This window comes from Coprinopsis cinerea (genome assembly GCF_000182895.1).
Source record: "Coprinopsis cinerea okayama7#130 chromosome 3 map unlocalized cont3.3, whole genome shotgun sequence".
Taxonomy (NCBI): domain Eukaryota; kingdom Fungi; phylum Basidiomycota; class Agaricomycetes; order Agaricales; family Psathyrellaceae; genus Coprinopsis; species Coprinopsis cinerea.
Genome location: NW_003307542.1, coordinates 409,375 through 421,516, shown reverse-complemented (window position 1 = coordinate 421,516; position 12,142 = coordinate 409,375). Strand labels below are relative to the sequence as shown.

The 12,142-nt window shown below is 52.4% G+C and overlaps 5 protein-coding genes across 5 annotated transcripts; 1 reads left to right on the top strand and 4 right to left on the bottom strand.

The window, feature by feature from the left end:
- Positions 1 to 287: 287 nt before the first annotated feature.
- CC1G_11127 (ankyrin repeat domain 52) lies at positions 288 to 3,229 on the bottom strand (the record flags this gene model as incomplete). The annotated part of the gene is made up of 8 exons (XM_001829805.2): positions 288 to 1,540; positions 1,601 to 1,953; positions 2,002 to 2,550; positions 2,608 to 2,632; positions 2,687 to 2,869; positions 2,915 to 3,055; positions 3,108 to 3,147; positions 3,203 to 3,229. The coding sequence occupies 8 exons, from the start codon at positions 3,227 to 3,229 to the stop codon at positions 288 to 290; spliced, it is 2,571 nt and encodes an 856-aa protein (XP_001829857.2).
- Positions 3,230 to 5,241: 2,012 nt separating this feature from the next.
- On the top strand, positions 5,242 to 6,169 carry CC1G_11126 (hypothetical protein; the record flags this gene model as incomplete). The annotated part of the gene is made up of 4 exons (XM_001829804.1): positions 5,242 to 5,271; positions 5,335 to 5,487; positions 5,550 to 5,657; positions 5,711 to 6,169. 4 exons carry the CDS (start codon positions 5,242 to 5,244, stop codon positions 6,167 to 6,169), a joined length of 750 nt encoding a protein of 249 aa, XP_001829856.1.
- A 1,546-nt stretch (positions 6,170 to 7,715) lies between these two features.
- On the bottom strand, positions 7,716 to 9,220 carry CC1G_14088 (hypothetical protein; the record flags this gene model as incomplete). Its single annotated transcript, XM_002911510.1, has 2 exons — positions 7,716 to 8,836; positions 8,893 to 9,220. The coding sequence occupies 2 exons, from the start codon at positions 9,218 to 9,220 to the stop codon at positions 7,716 to 7,718; spliced, it is 1,449 nt and encodes a 482-aa protein (XP_002911556.1).
- Positions 9,221 to 9,259: 39 nt separating this feature from the next.
- Positions 9,260 to 10,372, bottom strand: CC1G_14087 (hypothetical protein; the record flags this gene model as incomplete). Its single annotated transcript, XM_002911509.1, has 4 exons — positions 9,260 to 9,854; positions 9,908 to 9,932; positions 9,988 to 10,161; positions 10,213 to 10,372. 4 exons carry the CDS (start codon positions 10,370 to 10,372, stop codon positions 9,260 to 9,262), a joined length of 954 nt encoding a protein of 317 aa, XP_002911555.1.
- Positions 10,373 to 11,083: 711 nt separating this feature from the next.
- CC1G_11124 (hypothetical protein) lies at positions 11,084 to 11,718 on the bottom strand (the record flags this gene model as incomplete). Its single annotated transcript, XM_001829802.1, has 2 exons — positions 11,084 to 11,563; positions 11,617 to 11,718. The coding sequence occupies 2 exons, from the start codon at positions 11,716 to 11,718 to the stop codon at positions 11,084 to 11,086; spliced, it is 582 nt and encodes a 193-aa protein (XP_001829854.1).
- Between the last annotated feature and the right edge of the window lie 424 nt (positions 11,719 to 12,142).

Sequence of the window (12,142 nt, the reverse complement as noted above, 5' to 3'; positions counted from 1 at the left end):
GGGGTTCGAGATCTACTGTATATGTATTATGTAGAACTTTCAAGTGACGAAAGATTATCACAAACAGAGGGTCCTGGAGTTAAAGGAGACATGGAAGGGACCGTTCCGTACCCGGAAGCTGAAGCAACAGCCTCTACATCTCACCTACTGACGACGCCCAGCCCTTCAAAAGTTGGACAATTCGCCCATGCCCAAACTCCGAGGCCAGAGAAAGGGCCGTCGCACCATGATAATCGACGAGGTCGAGCTGAACTTCAGGGCGCTGAAGCAGCAAGCGCACGATAGACTCACAGCCAAACTGGGAGGCTACCATCAAAGCCGACCGTCGGTCCCCGTTCGTAGCGTTGACCTCGAGTCCCTCGCATTCCAGCAAAAGCTGGACGATGTCGATCATGCCATATCTTGATGCAGTGATAAGAGCCGTCCATCCATACACATCGAATGCATTGAGGTCGATACCCCTGGCCTTGAGTAACCTCCGTGCAACGTTTATGTGTCCATGACGCGACCATGAGAGAAGTCCGTCCCTCTGCGTTTGCAGCATTGACGTCGATACCAGGGAAGTCGAGTAACTGCTGTACAGCGCCCTCCCATCCCTTTTTGGATGCCGACATCAAGGCTGTCCATCCGTTCTTGTCTGCAGCATTGACGAGGATACCAGGTGCCTGCAGCAGAAGCTTGACGTTGGCTTGATGTCCGTTTCCAGCGGCCAACATAAGTGCCGTCTGTCCATCGACATCGGCCACATCAACCAAAGCTCCTGGGAAGGACAGTAGAGACTGTAAGGTCGCTTCGTGGCCGTACCAAGCGGCGAACATCAACGCCGTCCGGCCAGAGCCATTGGTCGCGTTCACGTCGATGCCAGGCACACGTAGCAGTCTCTTGACGGTGCCAACATGCCCATTCCTCGAGGCAGACATCAACGCCGTCCACCCCACGACGTTTGCACGGTTGACCTCCGTCCCCCCAAACTGGACCAACTGATCGACTATCCTCTCCTCTCCTCCTCGTGCCGCTCCCATCAGCGCCGTCCAACCAGCGACGCTCATGGCATTCGCGTCTATCTTGTCGAACCCGAGTAATCGCCGAACCACCGATTCGAGATGAGCATTGGCGGCAATGATCAATGGTGTTCTCTGGCGATGTCGCGTGCGTGAATTGATGTCCCAACCGCAGTTCACGACGCGCTCCAGATAAGGCGTGAGGCCATAGCGGGCGGCGACGTGAAGTGGGTAATAGAAATCGAGGGCGTCCCAGTCATCGGAAGGGAAAGCTGTGCACTGCTGCAAGAAGCCTTCCACCAAGGGGGCGATCTCGGATGGGTAGTCGCACTCCGAAACATGATGGCCCCAGTGGTCCCTCGCGTAACGTAGGAGGGGCTGACGATCGAGGAGAGCACCGAGCTCTTCTTTACTTGATGGATTGTCCTTATGCATCCCACTGGATTCGAGCCGCTTGATCAAGACTTTGGCTATGAGGGCATGAGGAGAGGGGAAATCCGCCAGAAGCATGGGCGCCAATGCGTCCTTCGCCGTGAAGTCTGCGCAGGTCCGGTGAGTTGGGAGTCCCTTAGAATCCATCATTGACGAATCAGACTTACGGATAAGACGAACGAGCTCTTTATCGCCATGGACCTCCAGGAGACCACAACATGCAGCAATGATAGAGGGGCCGTCCGGGAGCGTTGGTTGCTGGTCCAAGGCGTGTGATTGCTGCTGGGTTCCCAGAGCATACTGCAAATCTCTAACAGACAGCGGTGTCCGAGAGAGAACCACCCATAGTAGAGCGAGCTTGGCCATATCTCGATGCTCTGGCCACTGAGCTTCAATGCGTTCCATGGCAGAGGCGTACATCCCTTGCAGCCCGGAAGGGAACTGTTCCAATTTTTGCTTCGCACTGGCAAGGGACAGACACCGTTGGAGCTCTTCCAGCTGAAGGGCAGCATGAAGGAACCTGAAACAACATTCAGTTGCGGGTAAACAAGGCAGGGACAAACCGTACATTCCGGCAGCCTTTCGCTGTATCTGCGCCGTCGCCTCTGCACGAAAATTGTTGGCGTCCAAGATCCTCGAGAGTCCAGGGTATCGTTCTAGTCGTTCTTGCACCAAGAGTTGGATATCTTCGTCTTGAGCCAGGATAGTGAAAAAAACGGCGCCCTCAAGGTTGGTGCCCAGGTCATCCAGCGGCCGCGAGGTGAGAATGAAGTTGCCTCGCAAACAATTAATGGCTCGAATAAAGTCGAATTGAACTTCGTTTAGCACTTCATCGACGCCATCGATGATATAAAATACGCAATCGAAATACTGTTCAAGCGTTTGCAAGAGCTCGACGAGTTCATCCAGCGAGGGTTCCGTCTCCTCCAGAGTGTGTCGTTCGTACAGAGGTTCGACGACAGCCACCAGGTCGGGGTGTCGCTCGATGCATTGTTTGATCAGAGCCTTGAGAATGTCGTCCACGGTGACCGGCTCGGTATAGCGGCTGTACACCATGAGGACGCAGATGTTGTCGGTCCCCTCCGCTAGGCTTAAGAGATCATCTGCGACATTCGACCTGGATTGATTGATCCAGTCAGAGATACCTATCGCGATCAGCAAAGTTCGTACTCACGCAAGCACCGTCTTGCCTGCACCAGCTGTGATTTGGATTAACAGGAGAACAAAGGGAAAGTGGAATACGATGTACTCACGAATTCCCATGCCCCACAGGATTCCGCTTTTGCTCTTCTTCCATTCCCTATAGAGTCGACTTTTGAGAAACCAATGCCCTGTTCCTGGGATACGCTTCTTCCGAACGTCCATGTGGATCGACCTGAAGTTGACGTTCGGCGCCAGCCACGTCCTTATCCTCCGAAGACGGGCCCCTGTGCACACTGTAAGAGGGCCAGGGTCCACTCAAGACAAGGAAAGTCACATACTGCGATCGTTGGGTGTAGAAGATGCTATGTAGTTCGAGATTTCAATCTGGACGAAATCGCGGCCAATCGCGTAGTGGTTCCCGCCACTGATCTCGACGGTGCGAGGATTGTTAAAGGTCGTGTCTTGATCGTTCAAATCATCTGAGTTGTAATTTTAGACATTAGAAAACGCGGTAGCTGATAGACGACGTACATGCTCCAGGCACAGGGTTATTGTGGGCCTTATCCGACGTCTAGTATGGGCGGCATTGAGAACGACGTGGAGAGCGAACGTTGCCAACAACCCACCGTGTTTCCTGAGAGCTGCTGACCCATACTTTTAATCCGGTGAGTTCAGGTATGTGGAGAGAGGGACATTAGGGTGATGTTGTAGGCAGAAGAGAAAGCCAAGGTAGGGTTAAGTACTACATAGCGGAACTGTGCTCAGTCTCACGCAAAATGACAAAAGCGAGGTTGACCAATCACTTCGGGATCGAAACTTGGGATGCCGGGGCGTTTTCCAATAGATAACAACGCTCATCCATCAGTCACTAGTCATTCCCTCGTCCTAAGTACCAAAGGAAAGAGATGAAGGAGTAAAGCGAAGCGGGACAACGAGCTGAAACCGAATAGGGACATCTGATGGCAATCATTGACATGTCATCATTCTCCACTGGAAAGGCACAGACGAGAGGTCGAGCGTTCGACCAGCGCAAGCGTCCACATGTCCTGTGGACTTCGTTTCGTTCAAGACAAAGATCAGAGAGGTTCCAGGCAGATAGGTAATAGAAGGATGAGTCTGACGACATCCCCCGCCCCATGGCCTTCGGCGGGCCCACGACAAGTGGAAGAACTGAAGATGAAGAGGCTTTTGGATACCTTGTCCTTAAGGTCACTGATCATGATTCCGGGAGTACATGTAATGCAGATGCCGAGTCATTCAAGTTGTTCTCTGTCCAACGACATGAAGACAGCCTAAATCAATGCATGCCTCCATGGTTATTACAATAACGGGTCGTCGTCCGTTCCAACTTTCAAGGGTTATCTCGTTAGCCTTGGGGGACGATCCAATCCTTTTTAGGCTACTAGTAGCTCATTCAAGCTAACATCTCCTATTAACCTTCTCCGTTACTGGCAACCACCTGCAACCACTAAGTTTGATGGGCGCTTAACCACATTTTAGCCGAGTACTGTCCATCAGATGTACATGAGCGGAGATTCTGGAGTAACCTCGAATGAATGAACGCTAAATAGGTCAGGCGAACATTCACGAACACACACAGTCGACCTAAAACTCGTGCTTCGCAATTCTCCAAAGTCTTGCAGACTTCGAAACAATCCCAAGCCCACACGACCCTGCCTCCAAAAAGGAATCACCGTACATCTGATGGTGTTTTACCGGTCCGACCATATCCGCAAACGATTCAAGAAGCATCTGTTGGAAGAAAGAATGGCAGATGCTAAATGATAAAAGCCCGATAAAAGCGCTGAATATTCTAGCGTTCACTTCCGAATAGGTGGACTTATATGACTTTGTTTGCGGAGAAGGCAGACTTCCATGTCCCATGTGGTTTCCATGGGATAAGACATATCAGACAAGCTTGCGCCTTCATTTCGCGTTGAGGAGTACGAGGACCCCTTGTCTCTACGGTGCTGAAGAGAAAGTGCGACGTTTCCGGCTCTGGATTGTCATGTCCCTGTACAAGTCACATAACATATCGTTTCGCTGTCGGCGAGGAGAGACACACTTGGGTCCGACATCTGAGCATCGTAACCTCCTAACATTCGTAATGATGAATCTGATGGGGAAGTCAAGCACTAACCCCATCCGTGATTTCAAAAGGGAAAGGAAGGTTGAAAGAAATTTGGGTCTGAGTCTTTCAGCTCATTCAATGGTGCATTGAAGTTGGAAGCAAAAGGATGAATACATTTTTCACTTGGAGTGGACGCTAGAAGCGAGAGCCTAGAGCGAGGGAGGAGGGCGGATAAGCGCTTAGGGGCGGGTATTCCCCCATCCGGACACGTGGCTGGGCAGCTGACCTAATACAGACTTTTGAAGGTTGTCCGGAAAGGGCAGGTCGCTTCATCCCTGTCCTGTTAACGCTCGTCAGCATGCGGTCAATTTAACCCTCCCTTCTTCTCAAAACAGTCAACAAATCGCCCTTCTTCTTCTTTTCCCTGTTTCTCCCTCTTTTGCCCTCTACGCCCGCTACAACCCTTCACCCGCTCGTCCATTACCCCTCAGCTTCAGCCACCCCCACACGACGGCCCTCTCCATTCTACACCCCCCACGTCGTCGCGACTAATTTCATTTTCGTCTCGTCGTTAGCGTTTGGCTTTTTGCGAGAATGTCAGGGTGCCCAGAACCCCTAGAACGTGTACGACGCCTTCGTTTCACGTTTCATCCAGAATGCTAATTTGACTCGCGGTTCGCAACGTAGATCTTCCGCCAGGTAGAGGAGGAGAGCGAGAGGCGTGCAGAGGAGGAGCTGAAACGAGCGGAGGAGCTGGACAAGTTTGTCCAAGAGTCGACGACAGTGCGGAAGACCAGGACGAGGCGGCGGGGGAGTATCTCAATTTCGAGGCTGGGACAGGTACGCTACGCTCGGGGTTTCGTTCGTATGGCTTCTGGTTCGCTGACGTTGGGGAACGGCAGTTCACTGTGGAGGAGATGGAAGACCTGGCTAAAAGCCCTTCAGGACCCGCTTCTCCGAAAGGCTTCTCGATAGCTTCGACTTCGCCGTTCTATCAGGCCCAGATTGCTGTACGTCTCTTCGTTGTCACCGAGGTACTACCTCATCTGAACACGTATCACAGAACGCCAGTACGAGCTCGGTAGCCTCCGGTGCCTCCGCCTTCTCGAACGACGAAGCGCACACAGAAGACCTGAGCCAGGTCATCCAAGTGCAACAGATCCCGTCCAAAACGAGTACAATCTCAAAGATACTTCCACGGCGACTCAGCCGCGCGCGCTCGTCGTCCGTCATTCCAAGTAGCGAAGGCAACGTCGTCCCAATAGGCATTGGCGTGTCTGTGCAAGAGACGACGGTCCACTCGTCGGCGGCGAGCATTGCGGAGACCGAGTCGCGTGGTCCCTCACGCCGGGCTAGCGTGCATGCACCACGAATGCTCAAGTCCCAACCATCGAAAGCGTCGCTGAAAGGCTCGACGACATCCAACGCTACTGGATGGGTCGCCCGTGCACGCGGTTTCACCCAAAAGTTCAGGCGGAAGAGCAAGCAAAACTTTGGCGATGACTCGGTTCAAGCGCAATGATAGAGGGTCATTCAAGTACGCATCAAGCAAACCCTATCCACCCACCCCTTGGCTTCGTTTCCTGGTTTCAACGACATCCTCTCTTGTCATCGGCTCTTCTACACATTCTTCATCTCTTGCCTATCCGTCCCTTGCATTTGTACTATTATTGCTCCATAGATTTCGCTGCTTTCCTCTTGTTCCCGGTCTCTCTGTCTCCCCCATTCTCTCTCTTGCTTTGCGTTCCATCGTGTGGATATTTGTTTCCTGGTCTCAAAAATTCAATACCGGTGCTCGTGGTCTTCATACAGCTGCTTTGTATTACTTTGTGTGAATGTCGTCCTGGACAGGATTCAAGCTCTCATCCTGGAAGCGTCTTCGCTACATGCACCCATCGAACCTCCTTCCTTCAAGACATTGCTATCGATCATAATCTCATTACAGGACATATAGCTTTCCGCTGGATCCATGGGGCGAGATGTACTGGGTTTCTTCAATTCTTGGACGAGGTAAGCATCTTTCCGGTCCAGGTTATTCCAATCTTTCTTATATGAGTTATCTAGATTCTACTCGCATGGTTCCCTGAAAGGCGGGCTTCCCATGGACACAGCGGCGTGCTTGTCGCTAACCAACTCTTCTCGGTAATTCAATTGACTTCGCCAGGATTCGAACCGACATCGTCTCCGCCTCAATCCCGACGCTCATCAAAATTAAAACCCCGCCCATGCCCCGCCCTCACGACCCATCCAGATCCCGCGCCTTTTTCTTCTTCGAATCCACCATGATTATGACCTGCGCTCCACCATTGAGGTATCCCGCCTTTGCAGAATATCGCGCTAACACCTGTAGCGTTCACCTCCAACGTCATTTAAATTTGGGAGTACACTAGGTCGATACATTCTAACGACGATTTTACGAAACGCGATGGCCTACGTTGAATTCAGGCGAGGTTGGTATCTCGAGTCCAGGTACGCCTTTGCCTTTTCGTTTCTTGTACTTGATTTTTCTCTGACAAGAGAGATACATAAAAGGCGTTATGATTAAAAGACTTCTGAAAAGGGCGGGGACTCCTTCGAGTACTACAGGCTCGATTTCTCTGTTTTCGGCGGCCCTTCCTGCGGCGGCCTAGCGGGTTGCCTCTGTCTGAGCCTGGGTTCACTGGAACCTAGAGAGGAGTTAGTGTTGAGCCTTGCTTCGCACTTGGGACATTTTCGAGCGACCTATCCAAAACGCCGGGCGTCGCCGTCAATATCATGAACCAGCACGGTTTCACCCCGCTTATCATACATAGCTGCACAACTTGGCCATTCAGCTCATCCGCATCATCGAGGCGCTCCTTCAAATTCTGGGCGGTCGGATAAACGCGACGAATCGTGAGGGTTGGACGGCCCTAATCTTTGAACTTGGGTTTAAACTTGCGGGAGGTTAATTTACGAACCGTTTGACTGCATACTTTTAACAGGGCATACTACGGTACGTATATACTATCTCAATCGTGACGATCCACTAGAGACTGAAGAAAGACCCCAAGGGCGCTGGAACGTTGTCAACGGCTCCTCCGCTTCCGTCACTCCGTATCACTTTCATCACTAGACTCCTCTTCAATTTCGACTCTCCACCACTCCTCTCCGCCCTCAAACATGGCCAGTCTTTTGGACATTGCCGTCACAAACCAAGGTGGGAACCTCTCAGGTTCCGACCTCAGCGCGTAAAATAGCTCCTTCCATCCCCGGCGTCGCCGCCCGAACTTGACCTCCCATCCAGTTGCAAATTTAATGATTCGAGCAGTGACACCTTCCCAGCCTACCCAAATGGCCTGCTCTAGTGCCGTGAACCCCTTAAAATCACACCTTATTGTAAGGTCAATTCCCGGAGCTTGAAGGAGTTGCTCGAAAACGTCTAGGTGGCCGTATCCTGCAGCGATGATCAAAGCTGTCCGTCCCACTGTGTTTCGAAGATTGACATCGATGCCTGGAGCTTGGAGGAGGCGTCTGACAATGCCTGTAGAGTTTCGCAGCAAAGCTTGCATCAACGCTGTTTCACCAGATTTATCCTGGGCATTAACCGCAACCCCCGGGACTCGGAGGAGACGCTCTACCATCCCTTCCTGTGCCATCCGGGAGGCTTCCATCAATGCTGTCTGACCTGTCAGTGGAACTGGTGCGTTGACGTCGATGTCTGGACATCCTAAAAGTGCCTCTGCGCAGGCCACATGGCCTTTGTTGGACGCGAAACCGAGCGCAGTCCGACCAAACCTGGAGTGTGCGTTGATGTCGACACCCTGGGCTATTGGAACACCGAGACATGACCCGGCTTGTTGGTTGCATGGATCGGCGAGGGTAGCTTGTATGAACTCCGGGAAGTCATATGCAGCAGCAACGTGTAGCGGCGAAAGGATATCGAAAATCCACAAATCGACGTAGGCAAATGAAACACACTGTTGGAGGAAGGCGGCAGCGACTTCAACAGAATCTCTGCAACCCCGGACATGATCGGGCCAACGTTGATAAGCATATTGAAGAAGAGGTTGTCCCTCCAGGTATTCCAGCAGCTCGTCCTCGTCGTCCAGAGTCGAATCGAGGATGTTGTTGTCAATGAGTCGCTGATGTAAGACTTTGGTGATGAGTAGATGGGGCTGGGGGTGGTCCTTGAGCAACAGCGGTTCAAGAGCATCCTTGGCAGTGAAGTCTGTGCAAAGCGATCAGCGCAGTCCAAAGGCAGGAGCAGTGGTAAAGGCAACGTACGAACGAGGCGAACGACATCTGTTTCGGGATGGTGCTCCACCAGACCGCAGCACAGGGAGATAATGGATTGTTTCCTCGGCATTCGGTTCAGCTCAACGCTGTAGGTGTTCGGGTTGACAGCCAATGCAGCTTGTAGATCCCGAAGCGTGAATTGATCTCGGGCGTGAACGAGCCAGAGTAGAGCCGTCTTCGCGATTCTCGCTGACCGAGGTCCTTGCGCTTCGATTCGACGAAAGGTGAGGGTGTACATTTCCGTGATGTCTGCCGGAAAGTTGTCCAATTCCTCCTGGACGTCTGCGAGGCAGAGACAGTCTCGGAGTGCCTCCATCTGCAATGCAGCGTGCAGGAACCTGAGTAAAGTCTGCGGTCAGTGCCCTGCGCAGATCGGAGGTGAGGCGGCGGGGGCCTTACATTCCATTAGCCTTCTCCAAAATATCCCGATGATCTTCTCTCGACAACCCGCATCTTCGAGGATCCCATTCAGACCCTGGTACCACATAAGCTTCTCCTCGATGAGAAGCGTCATATCTTCGTTACGCGCCACCAAAGGGAACTGAACCGCACGCTGCAGATTCGACTGCAACTCTTCCAAGCGCCGGGATGCAATGACAAAGTTGCCTCGCAGTTGATTGATGGCTTTAACGAGCTGGATTCGGGTGTGGAACTGGACCTCGTCCATGCCATCAAGGCCATAGTAGACAAAGTCGAAATGCCCCTCTAGCTTGAGAAGGAGATCGATCAGATTGTCCGAGGTTGGCTCTGTTCGCTCCGATGTGCAGCGTTTTTTGATCGGCTTGACGAGCTCGGCGAGGTGTTGGTGCCGCTCGACGACTTGGAGGACGAACCCTTTCAGGATGTCGCATAGGGAAAGAGGTTCGGTGTAACGGTTGTAGGCGAAGAGGACGCAAACCTTTCGATCGGTCGACTCTTCAAGTGGCAGTAGGTCGTCGATAACACGAGACCTATGGGCGGTTTGAATCGCTAGAAGTAGATCCCATTTGTGAGAACCACTCACATTAAGACTGTTTTCCCAGCGCCGGCTAGTAAGCGTTGCTGTTAGAGCACGATAGGACATTGTTAAAACAGGACACTCACGGATTCCCGTCCCACATAGAACGCCGCCCCTGGACCGTTTCCATTGCTGATACTCGGGACTGTTTATGAGCCAGTCTCCCGTGGATCCGACTCGTTTCTGCCTAACGTCGTTATGGATGGCTCGAAAGTTAACCTTCACATTCAGCCAGTCCCTAATCCCTTCTACCAGGGGGGCTAGACGTTCGTTGAGAGGCGAGGTCCTTTACAGTCGGCGGTGCCACTCACACATATCCTCCGCTGACGCTTGGGGAACATAGTTGTGTATGATCTGCGTGACGTTGCCGCCAGCGATGACCCCGCCGTTGAGTTGATTGCCGACGAACGATCCTAGGGGGGAAGCTGCAGGGACCTCCACGGTGTGTGGGCCCCTCTCTGCTACATCCATTCTGCTATAGTGTATTAGCATCGGGCGTGATATCAACGTCATCTCAGACCTACCCTTGGCGACTACGTTCAAACTAACCCTCGGCCTGGGACGATTAGGGGGGAGGGCGCGAATCTTCGAGTCGCGGATGTCGTAGGTGAGATAAGAGCAAGATAATCGATGGAGAACAGAGATTTCCGCCTTGTTTCCAAAAGGCGAAGAAGCTCTTTGTGGGCGGGTGTGCGTGACCCTCTGTGGGCGCCTCGCATTGAATCAGGCAGTGTCAGGCCTGGAAGCATAGATTGACAGAGAAGACACGTCAGCCTTGAGAACCGACAGTCATCACAAGATATAATTGACATATTAAAGAGTTTTCTGCCCATTGTTGAATTTTGGTTCGAACCTTTTATAAATGGGAGACGACGGGGAGAGGAAGGAAAGAGAAACCGTGACTGAGATCGACACGAAAATTGATGCCATCACTCCGGGAGTTCGAGCCCAGTCTGGGGGACGAACTTGAATGCTCCAGTGGCCTCCATCCACCTCTGCGACGTTGACGTTGATCGAGTTTTCCCGGGTCCCCAAAGTTCTCTATGTACATTACTCAATCGCAACAATTTATCTATTACCTTCCCTAGGAAAGTCTCCATTCCCTATATTACAACATCAGCTTCTGAAGAGCACATGCAGCACTTCTTGAAACCTCGACCGTAAGACGTCTATCTATACTTTCTACTTCTTCACATCGCGTGCCACAAAGGATACACAGGTAAACGGTTCAATCGACCGAACCATAGGCCAACTGTCAGGGATCCATTCCTTCACAGGGGGATAGGGCGAACGATCAAAACAGAGTTGAAGGCCATACGTAGGGCTCTTAACACCGGAAATGGCCCTCCAGAACGATGGGATGAATTCTCCCTTCCGAACGACAACTCTGAAGCACTTTGGCTCCAACGCGCTGGGCCTCAGCTGGATTACTCCAATCTCCGAACTGCGAGAGGCGGGTATGAGGGACATGGGGTTCGTGTCCTTCGAGAACGTGATCTCGATCGTCGCAATGAGTGCGTCGGTTGAGGGCGGCTCCAGCCCGAGGAGCTTGCCCAAAAGGGACTGAGCGGGGGGATCGCTGTCGTTAACGGGGCCAGAGGCAACAATCTTCCAGGTGAGATGAGCAGCCAAGGCAATGGTCAGCTCAGAGCGGACAAGAATCTACAAACGAGGCATTTAAAAAGAGAATATTTTGCATCGCGAATGGACCAAACCTCGCCAGTCCCGTCTTCTTTTAAAATCAGCGTGTGCGCACCCTCGAAGTCGCCTATCCAATGGTGGGACAACAGAGCAGTAATTGCTCTATCGTTTGACATGATGGTGGATGTGTTGGTATCGGTAGGAGGGGACCTGGGAGGAATGTGAAAGGACTATGTGGAACCCCTGTAGTCGTCCCATGCTTTTGAATAACAGAGCCCACTGACGTTTCATGAGTGCTACAGTGGGCGCAGTACGTTGTGGGCGCTCACCACATCCACAGGAGCGTGGACACACAGACACACTCTCTACACCCGGATCCGCATCCATCCCCACCACGATCGTCTGAAGACGGAGCCCAAGCGCACCGCCTCCCTCTCCATCCGAGCCAACCCTTCTCCACGCCGACTGAGGGTCGAACAATCGTACAAGGGGATAGAACCGAAAAGGAGAAGTGGGGTCGAGGTTTCATTGTACTGCGATAGCACGATGGTGTAGACCTAGCCATTCAGACCTGAGTGGGTCTTGAAGGTCGTCGGTCGC